The sequence below is a fragment of the Galeopterus variegatus genome, unplaced genomic scaffold, assembly GCF_000696425.1.
Source record: "Galeopterus variegatus unplaced genomic scaffold, G_variegatus-3.0.2 Scaffold864, whole genome shotgun sequence".
NCBI lineage: Eukaryota > Metazoa > Chordata > Mammalia > Dermoptera > Cynocephalidae > Galeopterus > Galeopterus variegatus.
Window position 1 is genome coordinate 217,062 of NW_007726975.1, and position 24,877 is coordinate 241,938.

The 24,877-nt window shown below is 35.7% G+C and overlaps 1 protein-coding gene across 1 annotated transcript in view; it reads left to right on the plus strand.

Annotated features, from left to right (window-relative positions):
* The window catches only part of MORC1 (MORC family CW-type zinc finger 1), a 179,151-nt gene that overhangs the window by 76,384 nt on the left and 77,890 nt on the right, over nucleotides 1-24,877 (plus strand). Inside the window, 2 exon segments of the mRNA XM_008573016.1 lie at nucleotides 1,395-1,538; nucleotides 3,935-4,089. Coding sequence (XP_008571238.1) covers nucleotides 1,395-1,538; nucleotides 3,935-4,089 — 299 coding nt within the window.

Sequence of the window (24,877 nt, forward strand, 5' to 3'; positions counted from 1 at the left end):
TCAGAAAGTCTGATGTGCTTTGTGTATTATATTCACCTAGAAAGGTTCGATAGAACTTTATCATTGTCTTTTAATGGTAGATGTGTCTAATCAGCCCAATAAGTCTATCATGTCTGTAATAGCACATGGTCATTAATGTGAAAAGAAAAGTTCATATTTATGGAGAGAGGTAAACTACAGGGTGAGTGCAGAGGAAAAAGTCTATTTGGTGCCATTCTTTGTTGGGAAAGAAAAAGAACATTTGTTATGTGCCAGTTATGTGTTCCAGTTTTATATTTACCATTATCTCTTTTAGTTCTCATGACTGGTGGCTAGGTTCTCATTTAGTTCTCATTTCCAAATGTCTAGGTAGCTATTATTCCCATTTTTCAGATGAGACAGAAAGTTTAATTCGGCTCATCCGTAGTCACATGGTTATTACAAAGACGAGCTTGAATTTGAAGTCAGATCTGCTGCTTAAATCCAGGCACTTTTCATAGCTCCCAGCAACCCCCTGTTACTATAGTTGTTTCTACCATATTCTGCTATTTCTGAATTTCTGTTTTTATACTTTTAAAAGAAAACTCACACGGAACATAGTATAGAAGGGCAGAGTCAGAAAGGGGAGCTCATATCTGTTGCCCTTATAAACTTGTTTTATTTCATTTTTATTTGCTTTTGATTTTGGAAAATGTTAGAGAGAAAGCTAAAGAATATCTTTTGGCACATTCCAATCTATGTAGAATATTTAGAGACTTGAGAACATGCTGAAAGTTAGAAATCACATCCAGTGTTAGAAATACCGAATATTTGGGCCGGCCCGGTGGCGCACTGGAGAGTGCGCCACTTGGGAGCACGGTGGCGCTCCTGCCGAGGGTTCGGATCCCATGTGGAGACCGGTTCCCGCTCACTGGCTGAGCGCAGTGCGGGCACAACACCAAGGGTTGCGATCCCGTTGCCAGTCCCCGGTACGGGCGCGACACCAAGGGTTGCGATCCCATTACCAGTCAGTAAAAAAGACAAAAAGGAGGAAAAAAAAAAAAAAGAAATACTGAAAATTTAAAATAGCCAAATCATCATTTTTCAAAAGTGCTGCAATGTACACATTAGACAAGTTAACATTTCAGAAGTCTTTTGGCATTTTCTAGTTCTTGTAAATTTAAATTGGCAGACTTGTTTTTGAATCAATGAATGCTTGTGTTTTACTGCTAAAATTTTTGGCATCATGTTTATGCAGAATACTTGGCTGTATGGAGATAATGAGTGTACCCACTAGGTTTTGCAAAATATCTGGATATTTTATACATATATTCCTTTGATGTTTACCTTCTGAGTTTAATTACTAGCAGTTTTGTAAAGTGTGTACTTTTATTGAATAAAAACTTCTTTTTAAACTTTTCTAAATATAACTCTAGAGAATTTAAAAAAGCAAGAACACTCTCCTTATTCTTTGGAGTGAACATAGAAAACCAAAGCCAAGCTGGAATGTTCATTTATAGTAATAACCGTTTGATCAAAATGCATGAGAAAGTGGGCCCACAGTTGAAACTGAAGTCCTTGTAAGTATGTTTTCATTTTCAGATGCATAAGCAGGAAGAGGAAGGCTGCAGTAAGGTTCTGTGGAGTGAAATGAGTGATTAATCGTAATGAGAGCAGGTGTCACATTCTCTGTTCACTCTTCCTGTCCATGTGCAGGCATTAATCTGCCAAATTTATAATATCGATGAAGCTGTGTGCATGCGCTAAAGAAAAAGCACACTTTAGGAACATTTTTTAATGCATGTTTTGAACAAGTTAATGTTTCACCATTCTTTGTGCCATGTATTTGGGTTAAATTTTTAATGTTTTACCAGTTTAAAAATAACACAAGCCACTCTATCCCCCCACCCCCTCCAAAAAAGGTCTGGCCAGTTACTCAGTTGGTTAGAGTGTGGTGCTGGTAATACCAAGGTCCAATGTTTGGTTTCTATACTGGGTAGCCATGCAAAACAAACAAACAAACAATCAAAACTTGATAAAAATAACAAAAACCTATTAAAGAAATTTTAGAAGGGAAAGAAAAGAAAAATCCAGTCTTGTAAAGCAACCCTCTTAACATGTACAGCCCACCCATGTATGAAGTTTTGCCAGTTACGCACATGAGATTATATTAATAAAACTCTCCAGCCTATTTGGATTCCAGAGTAATGCATGCTGGTGCTTTCCTAGTGATCTGAAACTCTGCTGGCTGCTTTTGTCAATTATGTAGAGTCCTGAAGAGATACCTTAGAGAAGGACAGAACCAGACAAGATAACCTGACCAGTAGAATGGGTCAGGGGAGCATTTGTCATCTTGCTTTCTCACTCTCAACGAATTAGCAATCCATTCATTGTTCATTCAGCCAGCACTCATATTGCAGTATCACATTCCAGGTACTGTACTGAGCTCTGCAGACAAAACGGTCAAGACATACTACCCTTTGCAAGGAATATATAGTCCAGTAAGGAACAAGCATATAAATGAACACTTTTTTGTATTGTATGAAAACAGTAAGAATGATCTACTAAAACCTAAAGTAGTTGGCTCTCTTGCTTATACCTCCAGTCATTTAGAATGGAACTGCTCACTGCTATCTTCTGGTGATCTGGCCTCTGCCTGGCTCTGGGACCCCAACCAATACCCATACCTCACCGTTTCTGCATTTCCTGCTCCTTAGACCTCCTAAGCTTGTTCCTGCCTTAAGGCCTTGGCACTTGCCATTCCCCTGCCTTGAACCTTCTGTCCTCAGGTCTTCTTATTGCTGGCCCTAGCATACCATTTAGTCATGAGCATTGAAGTCCCTTCCATAGGCAGGTCTTCCTTGACTGTCTAATTAACATTGACTCCTGCTGTCTCCCTTCTCCACCTTCATATTACAGCACCTACTTAATTTTTCTCATAACACTTATCACCATCTGAAATGATCTTGTACATTTTTCTGTTTATTGGTGTCATGCCTTCACCTTTCCGTGGAAGAGAAACTTTATAACTAGAGACCTTGTATTTCTTGTTTATCACTGTATTTCCAGTTCCTGGAACAGGGCCAGGTGCTGAGTTTGAATGAATGAATAAATGAATATTGTGTTAGAGGTGAACAGCAGGTGTAAAAAGAACATTTAGAAAAGGCAGTAAATCAAACTGAGAGAAGTCAAGTCAGGCTCCCCAGAAGAAGTGATGCCCCAATTTAGACATACAGAATGAATAGTGGAGAGAAGACAGGGTGGAAGAGAAAAGTGGTGAAAAACATGGCAGGCAGAGGCCCCAAATTGGAAAGGCTTGATCTGTGTGCCATGCCGAGGACAGTGGGGAGCCCTGCAGCACTAGACAACTGGATGCTCTTTCCTGATATGGGTTGCATCACCAAGCAGAATATCCCAGGTGTGTACATTATGTGCCCCTAAGAACGTGAAAAAAAATTGAGTTTATCCATCAGGTTAACATCAGATACCTATTATCCTCTGGGATAACTCAACCCTTACGTTCCCTTGAGGGAAACTCATTGAGCATCCTGTAGACCTCTGCAGTGATGGGGAGAAACCCAACCTGACAGATGAAATGAGGACAAAGGAAGTGGCTCATTAAGAGAATCATGCCAGTTTATTGTAGCCAAGCATCATTACTGGTGTTTAATGCTAAAAGGCCTCTCCTTCCCACTCGCCTGACTCCCCTGTCTATTAATTTGGATAGAGAGTCTATTAATACAGTAATGATGTGCGAAAGTGATTTTGGATTATGGGATCAAATGCACCTGGGATCACCATAGATTTGTGATGACAAAATACAACTGTAAGTTAACTTGTTAAACTCGGATATGGTCCAGCTCAAACAAATGCACTTATTTTCAAAAAACTTAATTTCAAATGACCAGGATTTATTTGATTTTTGTTTTTGCTTGGCCAAATTTTACAAAATTTGTATATGCATTTATTTCCTTAGACTTGGTGCAGGTGTGGTTGGAGTTGTTAATATACCCTTGGAGATCATGGAACCATCCCATAATAAACAGCAATTTCTCAACGTCCAAGAGTATAATCATCTACTGAAAGTCATGGGACAGTACTTGGTCCAGTACTGTAAGGACACCGGGATCAGTGAGTATTCAGTAGTCATGGTGAGAGATATTTAAAAAGGGATCAACTCATGTGATTTCCTTACAATAAAATGATTGCACTGATTCAGGCAACCAGTAACCCAAAGCCCCAAAAGAGAGCTCCTGCTTTCAAAACCTTAGAGAAGTGAGGGCTGGCCCGTGGCTCACTTGCGAGAGCGTGGTACTGACAACACCCAGTCAAGGGTTAAGATCCTCTTACTGGTCATCTTTTTAATTTAATTAATTAATTAATTAATTAAAAAACATTCGAGAAGTGAGAAGGGGACAGGTTTCAGAATCTTTCCCAGAATATCATATGAAGAATAAAGCAGTAGATTAGGAATTGTAAGGGAAGAAATGAGAGCAGCGTGAATTAGCAGCTGACCAAGGAGGGAGGAAACAGAAGTTTGATCCAAATGGATTGAGAAACCCTCAGAGGACACTCTGAGATTCCTCTGTAGGAGCAGATAGTCCCACATAGACCTTAGTAGCTCTTATAGCATTGTTATATCATGCCATAGAATAATAATTATTGGCCGTGGGTGATTGTAGCTATGTTAAGCTTTGTCTTGTATATCTATAAATTCTTCAGTATGTTAATTCCAAAAGTATTTCAATTAAAAGTCACTAAAATAAATGTGTTTGAGAACTTGAAAAGATAAAATTCAGTTATCTGAACAATTTGACATTCAGATTACCTCAATCTCCAGAGATACTCGAACAATGAGATGGTGTGCTGTGCATTAATTAAATAAACTTCTTTTAAGTTACACAGACATAGGACTTCATTTATGGAGATAAATAGAGAGGCTCTTGTGCATTTGTTTTGTGATTTGCATGAAGTATGTGTAATTCATGCATATCAAAAAATGTCTCTACCCTTGAGATAACTTCAGATCTTACTATTGCTCTGCTTGAAGTTGTAATTTTAAAATAATTTCTTTTCTTTTGTAACCCCCTGTTTGGACCTAAAATTTTTTTGCGATGAGTGAGACAGAGGGAAGAGTGAAGAACTCAGGGGAAAAAATTACAGGGAGGATGAGGTTGAGGGGACATATTTCCCAGCAAAGCTGGATTTTTGTGTCATGGTCTAAAACCTACTCAGAGTGTCGTCTGTGGACCAGCAGCATCAGCATCATCTGGATCTTGTTAGAAATGCAGAAACTCAGGCCTCATCTGAGAACTACTGAATTAACATCTGCATTTTCACAAGATCTCCAGGTAATTTGTATGCACATTAAAGTTTGAGAAGCACTGCTTTTCTTAGGACAGGAATACCTTTTCATGTATCTTTTTATTTTTAAGAGCCATGTTTGAAGTTATACTGAACATAGGAATGAGTACATTATTTGGCAGGATTTGCTTAAAGCTGTAGAAAACATAGGAAGGTATAAATATAAACATAAACATAAATATAAACATAGTGAGGTATAAATCAATCCTCTATTCCCTGGTCTTTAAATGCTAACATGATGCAGTACGAAAGGAAAACATTAAGCACTTGAAAATTGTGTAACTTCCCATTCTGCTCATATCGTCTCTGTAATCCCTTCCATGTCTTCTTCATCCTTATCATAAGAAATGAAGTCCTCAGAAAGAGGTAGGCATTAAATTGAAGGTCAGATAAATTATCTCCATCCAGCCCACACTTACAAGAGTCATGCACAGTCCTGCTGGGGGGGAGGCTCTCTGAGCTCCTTTGCCTGGTGTGTGGGAGCCCTCCCAACAGCAGTGCTCTCAGCTCTAGGGTACCACTTGCCAGCCCTCCCCTCACTTATGTAATTCCCGATCCCTATCTTATCTACCTGACTTTTTCTTTTTCTTTTTTTTTTTTTTTTTTTTTTTAATTTATATACAAAAACCATACTGGTCTTAAGTGTTCAGTCAATGATCTTTGACAATTGCCTACACCTGCAGGACTACTGGGGTGTATAAACAAGACACAGACACTTCATCACCCCAGCAAGTTACCTTGTGCCCCTTTTCACTCGTCCTCTGTGACGTCCCCACACCCATCTTCTGGTTTTTATCAGGTTACTTTTGCCCACTTTTGAAATGAATGTAAATTAAATTAGACAGTACGTATTCTTTTGACTTGCTTCTTTTGCTTAGCATAAAGTTTTTGACACATATTTGTATGACTGCATGTATCAAGTTTGTTTTTTATTTTTCATTTCCATTGTGTGAATACACCAACATTGAAAACTGAGTTCCTACAGTTAAAAATAATTTTGGTCATGATAACAGGCAACACACTTCTGGTTGAATAATCAGTCTATTGAATAATATTAATAATATTCCAGTTTCTTTAATGCAGCATCTGCCCAGATCGATCTTCTCTTTTATCTCCAGTTAGTCAATGACAGACTATTTGTAGTTTTTCCTTCAGTGGACATGTATCTAACTTATTACTGCTATTTTCTTTATTTTGACCATAGACTCTTTAGTAACTAAAGGCTGGATTAGAGTTTATCAGTGCCCTGTCCCTTCTTCTAATGATGTCTCTGACAGGTGGTTAATCTACTTCCATAGGTAATTATTTCATGATGCAGTCTGTTCCCTTGTTGGACACTTATTGCAACATTCAGCCTCCTAATGAGCTGAACTCTGTACCTGACTTTTTCAAAACCTTCTCAGTGGATGTAATAAAGTTATATTTTTATTATTACTGATTAATAACATATTGTTTTCCTAACTCCACAATTGTATATGAGCTGATTTTGGACTAACGGATACTTTCACAATATTCCCCTAGAAGGAAGGCAAAGGATGGAAAAAGGGTAGCAAGCACATGTATTGTCCACATATCTTACAACTTTATCCTCAGACTTCATTATCAAACTAAATCAAGTAACCAAAGTCAAAATTGATAGTCTCACTAGCTTCTGAAGAGATGCGCCTTCAGTTCAAGGCCTTTGCTCATTAATAACCAATGTTATGTAATGCTTGACTAACACTCTGAAAGCCAGTATTACAGGGTGCACAATTTTAATGAGAAGTATTTGGAAAGATGTTTTTGCCTTATGAATAAAAGATGCAATCTTTGTATTTTCTGTAAATCTGATGTATTTTCTATGGAAAATTGGGCCCTCATAAAAATTGAGTCAGCAAAAAGGGAAATGGAGAGGTAATGATTTTGTGTTATTTATCAAATCTGCATTTACTTTGGGCACAATTGATGCTAAGAATCTCAGAAATCTTTTTCTCATCTCTCAGTCTGACCTCACCTCGCTGTCTGCCACTGTGTTTTCTGAAGCTTTATGCATCCTTACAATAAAATGGAAATATTGTTCATCAACTTTGGAGAGTAGGGAAAGAAGGAGAAAGAAAAAATGGGGAGAAACATCAAATGAAATTTGGGTTTGAACAGAAGCAATTACATAGAAATTTATTGCTAAACTTTTCCAGAATGGATCAGAATTGAACTTATGAGCAAAGATGAAATCTGTGGTATAATGAGCATGACATTTCTCAGCAGAATTCAAATCATAGGTCCTCAGTTGACAACAAGGCTAAAAATCATTTAGTCCAGTCATCTTTAGTCTCCTTTGCCTCCCTGCCATTTTAAGTCTCAGAGAGGGCCTCCCATTGATGGAAAATTGCTACCTCTTGAGCTAACCCATGAATCTCTGCACAACACATATTAAATCCAAATCTATTTCTCATGTCTTTTTTCATTTATTCAACTGTGCTAGGCATGCGTGTTCTAGGACTAACAAATTAAACATGGTCTGTCCTCTCTGGGAACTTACAATCTAGTAGCATGCTATGGTCTGAATGTTTGTGTCACTCCAAAATTCATATATTGAAATTCTAACCCCTAAGATGATAGTATTGAGAGGTGGGATCCTTGGGAGATGATTAAACTGTGAAAGCAGAGTAGTGCCCTTATAAAATAAGCCCAAGATAGATCCCTCACCCCTTTTGCCATGTGAAGTTACAGTGAGGTGATAAGAGCCAATAAGTGGGCCCTTACCAGGCTCTGAATCCACCACTGCCTTGATCTCGGACTTCCCAGCTCCCAGAACTGTGAGAAGTAAATTTCTGTTGTTTATAAGCTACCAAGTTTATGGTATTTTGTTACGGTAACCTGAATAGACAAAGACACAGGTCTAACAATTTGACAATTTGAAATGGGTTGGTGCCCAACAGAGAAGAAGCCACTGGCTTGGAGCTCACAGTCTAGAGGCCAGAGACGGCCTCTCTGAGGTAATAATATTTCCTGACGGATGAGAAATTAGCCAGGCCAATTTAATTCTTCCCCCTTGGGGCCATGAAAGATAGGCCTAAAAACTTTCCAAGTGACAGCCCTCCAGATGTTTGAAGACAAGCTTATGTCTCTCTTCACTCTTGTGTTATCCTAACATTCCAACTTCTATTCTTTGCTTGACATGGTATTAAATATATTCACCATTCTAACATTTTACTTTAAAGTGTTTTGCCTAGAAACAAAATATTCCAGGTGAAACCTGAAGATCCTCGACTGAAATGGGATCAACATCTTTCTTCTGAGTTGTTGTAATCCTATTGGTGCAGCTTAATAATATATTAGCTCTCAGTAAGCACATTATTGACCCACAGTGTTTTCATTACCAATCAAAGGTTTAAACAAAAATTTTAATATGTGTTCTTGTAAAGCCATACCTCTCTTTACTCAATTTTTCCAGTAAGTATTTTTGGATCCTAGAGTAGAATCATATGTTTATCCCTATTAGATTTTATCATCTTATTAGGCCCTATTCTTTTAGACTGTCAGGACCTTTTTTTGAATCTAATACTTTTTACTAATATGTTATCTCTCCAGATTGATGTAAAGTCTAGCTAGTATTTTATCTATGATTTTATATAAATCTTGTTGCATAGGACAGGAAAATCAAGTATTGCAACCTTCACTGAGGTAGAAGTGAATACATGGGACACTGGGTGAGGAAAGTTAATCAATAACAAGCTTTCCTAATTATGCTATCACCTATCTCATATTAATTTCCCAGATTGTCCATAATTTTGAAAGTGAGAGATATTTGTTAGATGAATATTTCCTTTAAAAAATACATAGTGCCTAGATAGAGCTAGCTACTCACAATAAAACTTTGTTTCCCTTATGCTGAACTTTAGTCTCTAAGATTGATTCAGAAAGGCACTACAGGAAAAATGAAATACAACATATCTCCTAGGGATACACATTGAGTGATGAGGCCTATGTCAATATTGAAACGTGACAATAGGAAACAAGTTTATGTGAAGATGTAGCCTGAGAAACAATTCATACCTCTTTTTAAATTCAGTTTTTTTTTTTTAAAAGATGACCGGTAAGGGGATCTTAACCCTTGACTTGGTGTTGTCAGCACCACGCTCAGCCAGTGAGCGAACCAGCCATCCCTAAGTGGGATCCGAACCCGGGGCCTTGGTGTTATTAGCACCGCACTCTACCGAGTGAGCCACGGGCCGGCCCCTTAAATTCAGTTTTTGAAGTTACAGATTTTACGTATTCTATTTTTTTAAATATTATACTTTATGTTTTATCTTTAAATTTTTTATTATGGTGTTATAGACTGAATTCTGTCCCTCTCAAATTTGTGTGTTGAAACCCTAACTCCAGTACCTCAGAATGTGACTGTATTTGAAGATAGGACCTTTAAAGAAGTAATTAAGTTAAAATGGAGTCATTAGGGTGGGCCCTAATTCAATCTGACCAGTGTCCTTGTAAGAAGATGAAATTTGGACACACAAAGAGACACCAGGGATAAGGAAACACAAAGAAAAAATCATGTAGGGACACAGCAGGAAGGTTGCCATCTGCAGGCACAGTAGAGAAACCTCAGGAAAAAAATCAGCTGACACCTTGATCTTGGACTCCAGCCTCCAGGACAGTGCGGAAATAAATTTCTGTTGTTTAAGCCATTCAGTGTGTGGGAGTTTATTATGGCAACCTTAGCAAACTAATACATATGGGGAATTTCAAAATTAGAATTAAAGAGAATATTATAATGAAACCCCCATAAACCCATCATCCAGCCTCACCAATAATCAACCCCTGGGCAAACTGATTTTATCCATACTCCCACCTACTCTATTACAACTGGGTTAAGAAGGCAGTTCCAGACACTATAGAATTATAAGGGTTTTAGCATGCATTTCTAAAAGTAAGTACTTGTTAAAAACTAGAGTACAAATATCACACCTAAAAATTATCAATACCTCCTTATAATATCATAAAATATTCAGCCTATTGTTTATATTTCTAATTATCTCCGATCATAATAGAATTCACAGGGCCCTTACCCTCATCCTCATCTCTCTGTCTTTTTTTTCTCTCCTTGCAGTTTTCTTTTCCCTTGCAGTTTATTTGTAGGAAAAACTGGGTTGATTGTCTTGTAGTTTTCACAGTCTAGATTTTGCTCACTGCATTACTGATTGTAATTTAGCAGGTTCTTCCATCCTGTTTATTTTTTTAAATTGGTAGAATGAAGACTAGCAGCTTGATCATACTGTGTGTTTTTCTTTTTAAGATGGTTTATAGTTGGTAGTGTGTTCCTCCATTAGGAGGCACATATTGTCCAATTTTTTTTTTTTTTTCTTCTGACCAGTAAGGGGATCGCAACCCTTGGCATTGTGTGGTCCGCACCACGCTCAGCCAGTGAATGCACCGGCCATCCCTATATAGGATCCAAACCCACGGCCGCAGCGCTCCCAGCACCGCACTCTCCCGAGTGAGCCACGGGGCCGGCCCCAATTGTCTTTCTTTTAATGATGTTAGCAGTTAATGATCAATGCTCAGATCCCTCAAAAGTTCCAAAATTATATTCTAATTCTATGCTATTTTCTTTCATTATTGGGTCTAATACTTCTATAAAGAAAAACTTCCTTTTATCTACTGTTTGGTTACCTATGTTAGTAATTTTATTGTTTGTCAGAAACAACAGAACTCTATACTGTTAAAATATTGCTTTGGATAAAAGCTTGATGTGAGAGAAATTAGAGACAATTAAACATTGAAAAATGATATAGAATTATTGTCTAATTGATTTATATGTCATAAATATATACTCTGTTTAAAATCGTTACTTCATGTCAGCTCCCAGCAGATGACAGGATGGTTCAGTAGTTCTTCCGATTGCCTTCTGTTGGAAAAAAATTACATTCTTAGATTGTATCCATTTACATTGCTTTCACCTGGTAACTGGAATTATCACCATTGGCAGCGCTTACGCTTTCTTTCTGTCTGCACTTTTTGTCATGATAATGATATTTTTTACACCTACAACGAAGTTTCTTGTTAAAATATCTCAGAGGATCTCACCCTTATTGCAAATAACATGCTAAAAAGTCAAGACCTCAAAACTCTTGACTCTTCATCAGCCTGCTTATGTGTGCCTTAGTAGAGTAAGTTATATTTAACAACTCTGAATTTAAAACAATGTAATCAAAACAAATAAAGGGTGGCAGGGGGAAGAAGACACAACAATCACAACAATTCCTTGAACTTGTTAAGACAAGTGAACAGATATGGTGTGGGGGGGGAGGGGGGAAGGAGGAACGGGTAAAGGGTCATAAAAATCAACTACAATGTACATTGAGAAGTTAAAATTAAATGAATAAATAAATAATAAAGAAATAGACCAGTGAGGACACTCTTGCAGGAGTTTAGGCAAGAGGCGATTGTGGCTTGGGTATGGGTTGTGGCAGTGAAGATGGAAAACAGAAGGCAGATTTGTGGTACAGGTTTAAGGAATAGCTGCCTTAAAGAATTTGCTGGTGTGGGTTGTGAAAGGAGGAGAAGAGCCAAAGCTGAGTCTTGGATTTTGGAATAAATGACAGAGTAAATGGATTTGCCATTTCTTGGTGAAATGAGATGGTGAAAACTGGGGGAGAGACTTGTCATTTCACAGCCTGTATTAGTCATCTATTGCTGCATAATAAATGACCTCAAAACTTAGTGGCTTAAAATATAAATAAATAAATAAAAATAAATAAAACAATGTAATCCGAGATCTAATGTATGGCATGAGGATTACTGATAATAAAATTGTGCTGTGTACGAAATTCATGTTAAATGACTAGATTTTAGCTGCTCTTGCCACAAAAAAAAAAAAAAACAAGTAACTGTGAGATGATGGGTATGTTAATTTGCTTCACTATAGTAACATTTTTACTCCCCATATGTATCCCATGAATCATGTTGTGTACCTTAAACATACATAATAAAATGTATTTTTAAAATATTAATTCTTTTAATCCATGAAAAAATGCAATCAGAATTAAATTGTATTAATAACAAACTAAATACAAATCTTTAGGCTTTCAAGAACATTAAAGCAGTCAATAGACTTCATGTATGTCTGAATAATGTGAGGAGAGTCCTGGTACGAAGACCATTTATCCTAACCCGGGTATTGGGAAGATATACATAGCTCACTAGGTTATTGCCCATGATAACACAAAACTCTTCATGAATATGCTTCAGATTAGATTATTAAGTCTAGTTTTGATTTCCACATTTTAGAGAGAATTAAAGAAACTGGAATGTATCCAAAGAAAAGCAGTGACAATGGCTAAATAAAAATAAAAACTAAAAAAAAAGGTAAATGTTATTTCTTACTGAGGAAAGAGAACCAGAAGAAACATAATTTTCCTTAGTGGTTTTTTTTTTTTTTTTTGAAGATTTATCATAATGAGGCTTCTAACCTTGTCCCTTCTAGTCTCCATGTGTAGAATGATGTGGTGTTCTGTACTGTGAGCCAAGATGCCCTAGGGGACCTTAGAGTATGCCAGGGAGCCCTTGAATTCCTAAGCCTACCGGTAAATGTCATAATGCCTCATACATATAGATTTTCAAATGTATATAGATATAGTTGTGGATAGCAACATAAAATTACTCAAAAGTGTTATTAAATTAATGGTTTATTTTTTTCATCATGTATTTTTTTAGGTTGGGGGTGGTGGTTCTGAAATTTTTTTGCAACTTAAGGAGGCCCATCACACTTAAAGATTGATATGGAACTAGAGAACATAATGCTGCATTTCAGGTCAAATGATGAAGTTGATGTTTAGACCGAATTGGACCGAATCTGCAGACTCCTGAAGTTTTGCTGTATCACCTACTGTGCTTAAAGTAGAGTGAAGAAGTAAAAGCATTCTGATAGCAGCTGACACGTACTTCTGGCACTGACTGCAGCCATGACATGACACTGGTCCAACCCCACTCCACCATACCCAGAAACCAAGAGAAAGGGTGGAAAGAAGGATCGTAGCAGCTTCACCACCACTAACAATACTTTTCTTTTCTTTTCTTTAGTTCAAATAGACTACTCTGAGCAGTAAAAAACGAGCATAGAAAATAGGCCTCAATTATATAGGGGCTCTCTCATGTCACATGCACCACAGACTCTAAGCCATTGTGGCAGCTCTTCTTGATAAGTGGCAATTGGCCTCACAGTCCTTCTCAGGAGTGTACCAGACATCACTGCCAACTCACTGGAGCTGGTATCAGTTGAAATCAGTTTGCTATCCCTAATCTAGAGTTTCCATTAAAAACATAGATGATGAACGATCACGCCTTGGACCAGATTACGAAGGGTCTGGTGTCTGACTGTTAACCTTAGCTAAAAATGAGAGGGGTGATGACAAACAAAACAATATTCAACAGAGGAGGAGGTAGTATTTAACAGTCCCCTGGAAATGGATGTATAATTTTTATCTAAGGAGTCATGAAAAATAGAATAAATCATCTATTTAGATGCAGAACTACATGAAAGCAGGGACCTGATTTAAATACTTTCCCCATTCTATGATTTTCCTGGCGCTTTGAGTTTATAAACTGTTTTAGGCTTTCTTATATTGATGGAGACCTCAAAGCTTTGATTTGGTAGTTTACTGTTGACTTTTATTGCTTCTTTCTTTGACTAATTGATTCCCTGAATTTCATTGCATATTGTGTGAACAGGTATGAAACCAAAATGTTGCATTTCTCTTATTTTTAAGAGGCAAAAATCTAACCGTGTTGACTGCTCTTTAAGTTACTGGTTTTGACAAACTTTTAGTAAGCTATTGCAGTATTTCCCATTATTTTTTCCTGGTTTTAAGAGGCTCTGGAAAAATTAATCATGTTAATTTAAGCATTAGAAATCTTCTGAATAAAGAATTCTATACATAGCTAGCAGTAAATTAACCTTTCACAGTTTTTCTCACAGATACTTGTTTTAGAAATTGAGACTTTAGTTCTGTTTGCATTAATCCCAGATTATCTCATTAATTTAACAAGTTTATTGATTCTTCAAACAAAAGTCTCAAGATATGTATTCTTTTATAATTCTGGCTATTAGCCAAATGCTTTCAGCCATTTACTTTTTACAGCAATAAACTGAATTTTTAAATCAGCCTATCTTGAAGATGCTAAAGTAATAATATAATTTTAGAGTTAACAAATTTTGGGTTATCTGCATGGCTGTTTTCATAGGTAGTTGGAAATGTTTAAAATGTATTTTATTTATTTATTTATTTACTTACTTATTTACTTATTTATTTATTTTTGGTTGCTGGTTGGTATGGGGATCCTAACCCCTGACCTGTTGTTACCAGCGCCACACTTTCCCAAGTGAGCTAACTGTCCAGGCAATTACTATTTTAAGTTTTGAAATTTTACTCTTTACCCTTAATTCACATCTGGATGAAAGGGCACTTTTAAAACTTCATTAAGACACAATAAAACTATATATTAAAAATTTCCTGGGGCAAAGAGCACACCCGGGACATGAGCTGACGGTGACATCCTCTGCTTAGAAGCAGGCAAGGAGTGCGCCCAGGTACTAGGCAGGATCTGAGGGCATCCCCCTCCACCTGGAAGCAGGTGTATAGCATGCTGAAAACACCACTTCCACAGGTGGCCCACCACAGCCACAACTGCTGCAAAAGCTACTCAATGCCACAGCAGTAGCCACAGCCACCATGTAGGTGGCCTGCCAGACAAGACTGCATTGACACAGGAGAGTCAAAGCCCACTCCAGAGTAATAGAAGAAGCAACTGCTCTACCAGATGACCAGATATCAACATAGAGATAACCAGAAATATGAAAATCCAGGAAAATATGACAGCACCAAAAAATTATAGTAATTCTCAAATACCATACCCTAAAGAGCAGGAAACCCTTGAAATGACTGTAAAGGAATTCCAAGCAACAATCTTAAGGAAACTCACTGAGATATAAGAAGCCTCAGTTAGACAACATAATGAAATGAGAAAAAAAAAATCCAGGGTATGAAGGAGGAAATTTACAAAGAGATTAATAACTTTAAAAAGAATATAGCAGAACTCATGTAACTGAAAGATCCACTCAACAAGATAAAAAAAACACAATCAATAGCTTAAGCAGCAGGCTAGAACAAGCAGAAGAAAGAATTTCTGATATTGAAGATAGTCTTTTTGAAATAACCTAGGCAGACAAAAAAAGGAAAAAAGAATTTTAAAAAATTAAGAATATCTAAGAGAGCTGGCAGACAACCTTAAGCACATAAACATTTAAGTCATGGGTGTTCCAGAAGGGGAGGAGAAAGGAAAAGGCATGAAAACCTATTCAATGAAATAGTAACAGAAAACTTCCCAGGTATAGGGAAAGATATGGACCTTTGCATCCAGGAAGTTCAAAGATCTCCAAACAGATTCAACCCAAAAAGATCCTCTCCAAAACACATCACAGTCAAACTGGCAAAGCTCAAAGAGAGAATCCTAAAAGCAGGAAGAGAAAAGCATCAAGTCACCTATGAGGGAGCCCCTATCAGACTAACAGCAGACTTCTCAACAGAAACTCTACAAGCCAAAAGAAAATGTGATGATATATTCAAAATACTAAAAAAAATCATCAACCAATAATACTATACTCAGCAAGGCTATCCTTCAGAAATGAGGGAAAGTGATATTTTCCAGATGAACAAAAACTGTGGGAGTTCACCAAGCCAAAAGAAAATGTGATGATATATTCAAAATACTAAAAAAAATCATCAACCAATAATACTATACTCAGCAAGGCTATCCTTCAGAAATGAGGGAAAGTGATATTTTCCAGATGAACAAAAACTGTGGGAGTTCACCACCACACAACAAGCCCTGCAAGAAATCCTCAAGGAAGTCATGCATCTGGTAGGGGGTGTGATTCTAGGAGTTTATTCATTTCATGTAGGTGATCTAATTTATTGACCAACAATTATTCATAGTTCATTCTCTTAAAATCCTTTTGAGTTCTATAAATTTGATTATAATAACTCCTCTTTCATTTCTGATTTTAGTTACTAGAGTCTTCTCTCTTTTTTCTTAGTCCATTTTGGTAAAGGTTTGTCAATTTTGTGGATCTTTTCAAAGTACCTACTTTTGGTTTAACTGATTTTCTCTATTTTTTTTTAAATTTTCTATTTCTTTTATGTGTGCTCTAATTTTTTATTATTTAATTCCTTTGCTATGTCTGGGCTTAGTTTGCACTTCATTTTCTAGTTTCTTAAGGTGCACAGGTGATTATTGATTTGAGATCTTCCCTTTTTATTAATGTACACATTTACATTAAGTAAATTTTCCTTCAAAATATTCCAAAGGGCCACAAAAAATGATTACATTGTATGTTGTTGAATATACTAATATCCTGAACATCACATATTGCATAAAGATATTGATATTCACCTCTATATCCCACAGATATGTACAATCAACAATGTTACAATGGAAGAAAAATAAATAAAAGGTAAAAATTTCCACAGTTGTATACCACTCTTTTAATGAAGGCCAACCTAAAACAATAAATTATTATTGTTATTAATTTTACAATTTCTTGCTAGACTGGGATAGATAAGAATCTTTATAAATGCAAACTCTGAAACTCATTTCCTGCAGATGCAGTTTGGGTAATGTCTATAGACATGCACTTTCCAATGTCAAACATCACTGTCATTTTGTGATACATGGATTTGGAAGGAAAAAAAAGTAAGGGTAACTGTATAAATCTCTGCAGACTAAGCAACGCATAAAAGAAAACAACTGTGATGTATTTTCTCCTACTGCCATCCCTCTGGCCTTCTTACCAGCTTACTGAAGCACTTACCTAATTTTTAGAGTAAACTACATGGGAAATTTGTTTTAATAACACCACAGGCACAAATGCAAGTTGTGCATGTTGAAATATCTTCTATCAGAAGGTAAATAGTTGAGGTCCCATTAGCAATAAAAAATACACCTAAATTAAAACACGCTTGTGTGCATGCGCACACACACACACAGGTTCATTTCTTGGCCCTAATATCTACCTTGAATATTGTATTGTCTTCTGTCAGGCCTGGTCTTTAGATGTTTTGGCTAGTGAATTTTCTATTTCTGCCTTTAATAGGCAGTAATTCTTTAGTATTATTTAGTCCCAAAAGTGAATACTAAGCACTGTGTCAGCTACTATAAACAACATCCCAAGCATAGCTACTGTCTTCAAAGATTTCACCATCCGAAGTGGAAAATAGGCATAAAGTGAATTAAAACATAATGTATAAGTGTTTAAGAGTGGTGTGATCACAGAGCAGGGAAGGGAAGGATCATTCTATCCTTGAAAACTGTGTGCTTATATTTTTAACAACTTGGTAAAATGTTTGGGGATCCCAGCTGATACTCATCTTATTAGTTAGACATGTTCTATTAACAGTTTTAGTTAATGTTTTCAGAGAGAGACATTATTTCACCTGTATTTTATCCCAAACAACACGTTAATGAGGTATTTTGTCAGGAACAACAGCCACAATATTTTCTTAGGGTATGTTAGGTGCAGGATGCTCAGCTCCATGCCTAGTACATGCAGAGTTATAAAGTGCATTCCTCCTTTGGAAGGCACCGTCTTCATGGGGAAGTAACATTTAGAGAGAGGTCAAATAAATACAGCAGCAATTTAAATTTCTGGAGAGCTCCATAGTGGGGTTTTTTTATTCTATTTTTTTTATTATGGTAAAATACACATAATATAAAATTTACCATCTTAAGGTCCATTTTTAAATATACGGTTCAGCAGCATTAAGTACATTCATAATGTCGTGCCACCGTCACCACCATCCTTCTCCAGAACTCCTTTCATCTTGCAAAACTGAAACTCTGTACCCATGAAACAATAACTCCCCATTCTCTCCTCCACCCATCCCCTATGAACCGTTATTCTACTTTCTTTCTCTATGATTTTGACTACTCTTAGTACCTTTTATAAGTTGAATCATACAGTATCTGTCTTTCTGTGACTGGCTTATGTCACTTAGCATGATGTCCTCAAGATTTATTCATGTTGTAGTATGTGTCAGAATGCTCTTCCTTCTTAAGGCTGAATAATATGTTGTTGTATATACCACATTTTGCTTATCCATTCATCTGTTGTTGGACACTTGGGTTGCTTCCACATTTTAGCTATTGTGAGTAATGCAGCTATGAACATGGATATAGAAAATACTTCTTCAAAACCCTGCCTTTTTCTTTTAGCAATTTTCAAGTACATAATATTTTGTTATTAATTTAGTTGCCATGAAGTACAATAGATCTCTTGAACTATTCCTCCTGTCTAACTGAAATTTTGTATCCTTTAATGAACATCTCCCAAAATCCCCATCCCCAGCCTCTGGTAACCACCTTTCTACTCTCTGCTTCTGTGAGATCAACTTTTTTAGTTTCCAGGTGTGAGATCATGTGGTATTTGTCTTTCTGCAACTGGCTTATTTCACATAACACAATGTCCTCGGGGTTTATCCATGTTGTTGCAAATGACAGGATTTCCTTTTATTAAGGCTGAATAGTATTCCATTGTGTATGTATACTACATTTTTAAAAACTATTCACCTCTTGATAGAAATTTAGTGTTTTTTAAATACATATATATATATATATATATATATTAATTGACATGTAATTGTACATATTTACAGGGTACAATTTAATGTTTTGATATATATAGTTATATAATAATCTGGTCAGGTAGTTAGTGTATCCATCACCTCATGCATTTATCATTTCTTTGTGGTGAGAACATTTCAAAAGCTTCTCCTGTAGCTATTACGTATTATACAAAACTTAACTGTTAACCATAGTTACCCTACTATGTAACAGAACATCAGAACTTATTCTTCCTAGGTCATTGTAATTTCGTACCCCTTGACCAATCACTCCCCATTTTTCTTCCCCCCTTTTCCCCTCCTTTCCCCAGTCTCTGGTAACTGCTGTTCTTACTTACATATTATAGAAATATCAACTTTTTTTTTTTTATTTTAACATTTACTTGTACATGTTTGTGGGATGCAGTGTGGTGTTCCAATACATGTATACACTGCATGATGATTCACTTAGAGTAGAAAGCATAGTTTTGTACCTATTAGTCCACCCCTTCTCCTCCCTGCCACCTTTCTCCCCTCCCTTCATCTGGTAACTATTATTCTACTCTCTACTTCTACGAGAATCTTTTTTTTTTTTTCTTTTTCTCTTTTAGATTCCACATATGAGTGAGATCATGCAGTATTTGTCTTTCTGTGTCTGGCTTACTTTAATTAACATAATGTCATCCAGATCCATTTATGTCACCACATATAACAGATTTCATCTTTTTTTTATGGCTGAATAGTATTTCATTGTGTATATATACCACAGAATCTTTAAATTTGTTCATCTGTTGTTCACTTAGATTGATTCCATATCTTGGCTACTGTAAATTGTGCTATAATAAACATGGGAGTACAGATATCTCTTTGACATACTGACTTGATTTCTTTTGGGTAAATATATTCAGTAGTGGGATTGCTGGATCATGTGGTAGTTCTATTTTTAATTATTTGAGGAACTCCCATACTGTTTTCCATAATGGCTGTACTAATTTACAATCTCACAAACAGTGTGTAAAGGATTCCTCTTTCTCCATATCCTTGCCAGCATTTTTTTTTCTTTTTGATAATAGCCAGTCTAACTGGGGTGAGATATCTCATTGTGGTTTTGATTTGCATTTCTCTGATGATTAGTGATGTTGAGCATTTTTTCATATACCTGTTGACCATTTGTATGACTTCTTTTGAAAAATGTCTATTAAAATCCTTTGCCCATTTCTTAATTGGATATTTCTTTGCTGTTGATATTAACCTCTTGTCAGATGTATAGATTTGTCCCTTCGCCCTGTTAACACTTTCCTTTGGTGTGCAAACACTTTTTAGTTTGATGTAATCCTACTCATCTATTTTTGCTTTTGTTGTTTTTTGAGGTCTTATTTAAAAATCTTTGCCCAGACCCATGTTATGAAGCATTTCCTCTGTGTTTTCATCAGTAGTTTCATAGTTTTGGGTTTTACATTTGTCTTTAATTCATTTTGAGTTGATTTTATATATAGTGAGATGTAGAGGTCTAGAGGTAGCGGTAGAAGTCTCATTCCTCTTTATGTGGATATCCAGTTTTCTCAGCTCTATTTATTGAAGAAACTTTTTCCCAAATATGTATTCTTGGCACCTTTGCCAAAGATCAGTTAGCTGTCAGTGCTTGAATTTATTCCTGATCTTTCTATTCTGTTGCATTGGTCTGTGTATCTGTTTTATGCTAGAACCATGCTGTTTTGATTACTATAGCTTTGTAGTGTAATTTGAAGTCATGTAGTGTGATGCCTCCAGCTTTGTTCATTTTTCTCAGGATTGCTTTGGCTCTTCAGCATCTTTCTTGTTCCACATGAATTTTAGGATTGTTTTCTCCATTTCTATGAAGAATGTCATTGGTATTTTGATAGGAATTGCATTAAATCCACTGGGTAGTGGACACTTAGTTTTAGTCCATATTTTAGCTATTATGATTAATGCTGCAATGAACATGGGTGTGCAGATGTCTCTTTGAGATATTGATTTCATTTTCTTTAGATATATACTCAGAAGTTGGATTGGTGTGTAATATGGTAGTTCTATTTTTAATTGTCTAGAAACCTCCATGCTGTTTCCATAACGGCTGTACCAATTTACATTCCCCCCAAGAGTGTATAAGGATTCTCTTTTCTCAACATCCTTGCCAACACTTGTTATCTTTCATCTTTTTGATGATAACCATTGTAGCAAGTGTAAGGTGATATCTCATTGTTGTTTTAATTTGCATTTCCCTAATGGTTAGTCATGCTGAGAATTTTTCATACATCTGTTGGCCATTTATGTACCTTCTTTTGATGATTTGAGACGCTGCTTTAAGTGCTTTTGAGTGTATTCCCAAAAGTGGAATTGCTGGATCACATGTTAATTCTACTTTTAATTTTTTGAGGTATCACTCTACTCTTTTTTATAGTGGCTGCACCATTTTACATTTCAACCAACGGTATGCAGGGTTTCCAATTTCTCCACATCCTTGCCGATACTTGTCATTTTCTGGGTTCTTTCTTTTAAAGTAGCCATTCTGATGGATGTGAGGTGGTATTTCATTATAGTTTTGGTTACCATTTCCCTAATGATTAGTGATATTGAGCATCTTTTCATGTGCTTATTGATTATTTGTATATCTTCTTTGAAAAAGTGTTTATTAAGTTACTTTACCTTTTATGAATTGGGTTGTTTTTTGTTGTTTTTGTTGAGCTTTTGGAGTTTTCTATATACTCTGGATAGTAATCCCTTATCAGATATATGATCTGCAAAAATTTACTTCCATTCTATGATTTGCCTTTTTACTCTGTTGCTAGTGGTTTTCATGCAGAAAATTTTTTGTTTTTACAAAGACCAATTTGTCTGTTTTGTCTTTTGTTGCCTGTGTTTTTGGTGTCATATCCAAGATATTATTACCAAATCCAATGTGGTGAAACTTTTGCCCTATGTTTTCTTCTAAGGGTTTTATAGTTTTAGGTCTTACACTGAGGTGTGGATCCGTTTGGGGTTAATTTTTATATATAGTGTCAGGTAGGTCTAAATTCATTCTTTCACATGTGGATATCCAGTTTTCCAGCACCTTTTGTTAAAAAGACTCTCTTTTCTCCATTGAATGGTCTTGGCACCCTTGTCGAGAATAATTTGTATATGTGAGGGTTTGTTTCTAGACTGTATATTCACTGGTCTACAGCCCTACTGTTCAGATTACTATAATTTTAATAAGTCTTGAAATCAGAAAGTGTGAGTTCTACAGCTTCATTCTTTTTTATGATTGTTTCGGTTATTTGGGTTCCTTTGAGATTCCATATGAATTTTAGAATGGGTTTTGCTATTTCTGCAAAAAAATGGCATTGGGATTTTTACAGGAATTGCAGTAAATATATAGATTGCTTTTGGCAGTATTGACATCTTAACAATATTAAGTTGCCAATCCATGAATGTCATCCACATGACAATGCCTTTTCATTTATTTATGCCTTCTTCAAATTTTTAAAAAATGTTTTGTAGTTTTTATAGTACAAGTTATTCACCTCCTTTGTTAATTCCTAAGTATTTTATTCTCTTTGGTGCTGTTGTAAATTTAACTGTCTTTTAAATTTCCTTTTTAAATTGTTCATTGTTAGGGTATAGAACTACAACTGATTTTTGTGTGTTGACTTTATATCCTCCACTTTGCTGAATTTATTAGTTCTAACATTTTGTGTGTGCGTGTGTCATCTTTAGGGTATTCTGCATATGTAAGATCATATCATCTGTGAACAGAAATCATTTTACTTCTTCCTTTTTAATTTTGGTGCCTTTTATCCTTTTTCTTGCCTAATCACTCTGGCTGGGAATTTCAGTACCATGTTGAATAGAAGTGCTGAAAGCAGGCATCTTTGCCTTGTTCCTGATCTTAAAGAGAAAACTATCAGTCTTTCACCATTGAGTATGATGGTCATTATGGATTTTTACATTTGGCTTTTATTATGCTGACTCTCAGTCCTAGTTTGTTGGGTATTTTTATTATGAAAGGATGTTGAATTTTGTCACATGCTTTTTCTACATCAGTTAAGATAATCACCAGGTTTTTTTCCCCCTTTCATTCCCTTAATGTTATGCATCACATTGATTGATTTTTGTATGTTTAGGCAGGAATAAATCCCATGTAGGCATGGTGTATAATCCCTTTATTATGCTGCTGAATTCAGTTTACTAGTATTTCATTGAAGATTTTTTTATGTCAGCGTTATAAAGGATATTTGTCTACAGTTTTCTTTTGTTGTGCTGTTTTTGTCTGGCCTTGAAATCAGGGTAATGTCAGCTTCATGGAATGAGTTGAGGAGTGTTCCCCTCCTCTTCAATTTTTCAGATGGAAATGTTTGACAAGGATTGATGTTAGTTTTCTTTAAATGTTTGGTGAAATTCACTGGTGAAGCTATCAGTTCTAGGTCTTTTTTTTGTTGGGAAATTTTCGATTACTGATTCAATCTTTTTACTAATTATAGGCCTATTCAGATTTTCTATTTCTTCATGGTTTAGTCTTGGTATATTTTGAGTTTCTATAGAAATTTGTGAATTTCATCTTCGTTGTCCAATATACTGGTGTGTAGTTGTTCATAGTACTCTCTTGAAATTCTTTTTGCTTCTATAGAATTGGTAGTAATATCCTCATGTTCATTTCCGATTTTAGCAATTTGGATCCTCCCTCTTTTTGTCTTCGTCCATCTGGCTAAACATTTGTCAATTTTGCTGGTCTTTTAAATGATTTTGATTTTGTTTATTTTCTTTTTTATTTTTATTTTCTCTCTTTCATTTATCTCTTGCCTAGTCTTTGTTACTTCCCTCATTGTGCTAGCTTTGGGTTTAGTATGTTCTTCTTTTTCTAGTTTCTTAAGTTGTAAAGTTGTAAAGTTAGGTTTTTGATTTGAGATCTTTCCTTTTTTTTTTTAATCACAACCATTTGTAGCTATAAATTACCCCCACAGCGTGGCTTTTGCTGTGTCCCATAAGTGTTGGTACATTGTGTTTTTGTTTTCATTCATCTATAAGTATTTGCTAATTTCCTTGTGATCTCTTCTTCGATTTGTTGGTTGTTTACTAATGTGCTATTTAAATTCCACAAATCTGAGAACTTTCCAGTTTTCCTTTCCATCCTGTGTGGTCAAAGAAGATACTTTGTATGATAACTATCTTTTTAAGTCTATTGAGGCTTAGTTTTTAGATCTAGTTGGTTTTTTGTGTTGTTAAAGTCCTCTATCTTTTAACTTTTGCTTATCTTCTGTCTGGTTGTTCTGTCCATTATTGAGAATATGGTATTGAAGTTTACAACTATTATTGTAGAACTGTCTATTTTTTCCTTAAATTTTGTCAATTTTTGCCTTATATATTTTGATAGTCTGTTATTAGGTACATAAATGTTTATAATTCTTATATCTTCTTGCTATATTAAAACTTTTACTAATATATAGTGTCCTTCTTTGTTCTCATAATCTTTTCTTAATTTAACATCTATTTTGTTTGATATTAGGATAGCCACTCTTCATCTCTTTTGCTTAATATTTGCAAGAAATATCCTTTTTCATTATTTCATTTTTAACCAATTTGTGTCTTTGGATTGAAAGTAGGTCCCTTGTGGACAAAATATACTGGAACCATGTTCTTTAATACATTCTGCTAATCTCTGTCTTTTGAATGGAGAGTTTAATTCATTTAAATTTAAAGTAATTACTGATAAGGGGAGAGTTCTGTCATTTTACTAACTGTTTTCCATGTTCCTTATAGCTTTTTTTGTCTCTCATTTCCTGAATTACTGTCTTCTTTTGTGTCCAGTTGATTTTTTGTAGTGAAACATTTAAATTCCTTTCTTATGTTCTTTTGCATATATTTAGCTACTTTCTTTGTGGTTACCATGAGGATCACATTTAACACACTAAAGTTATAACTCT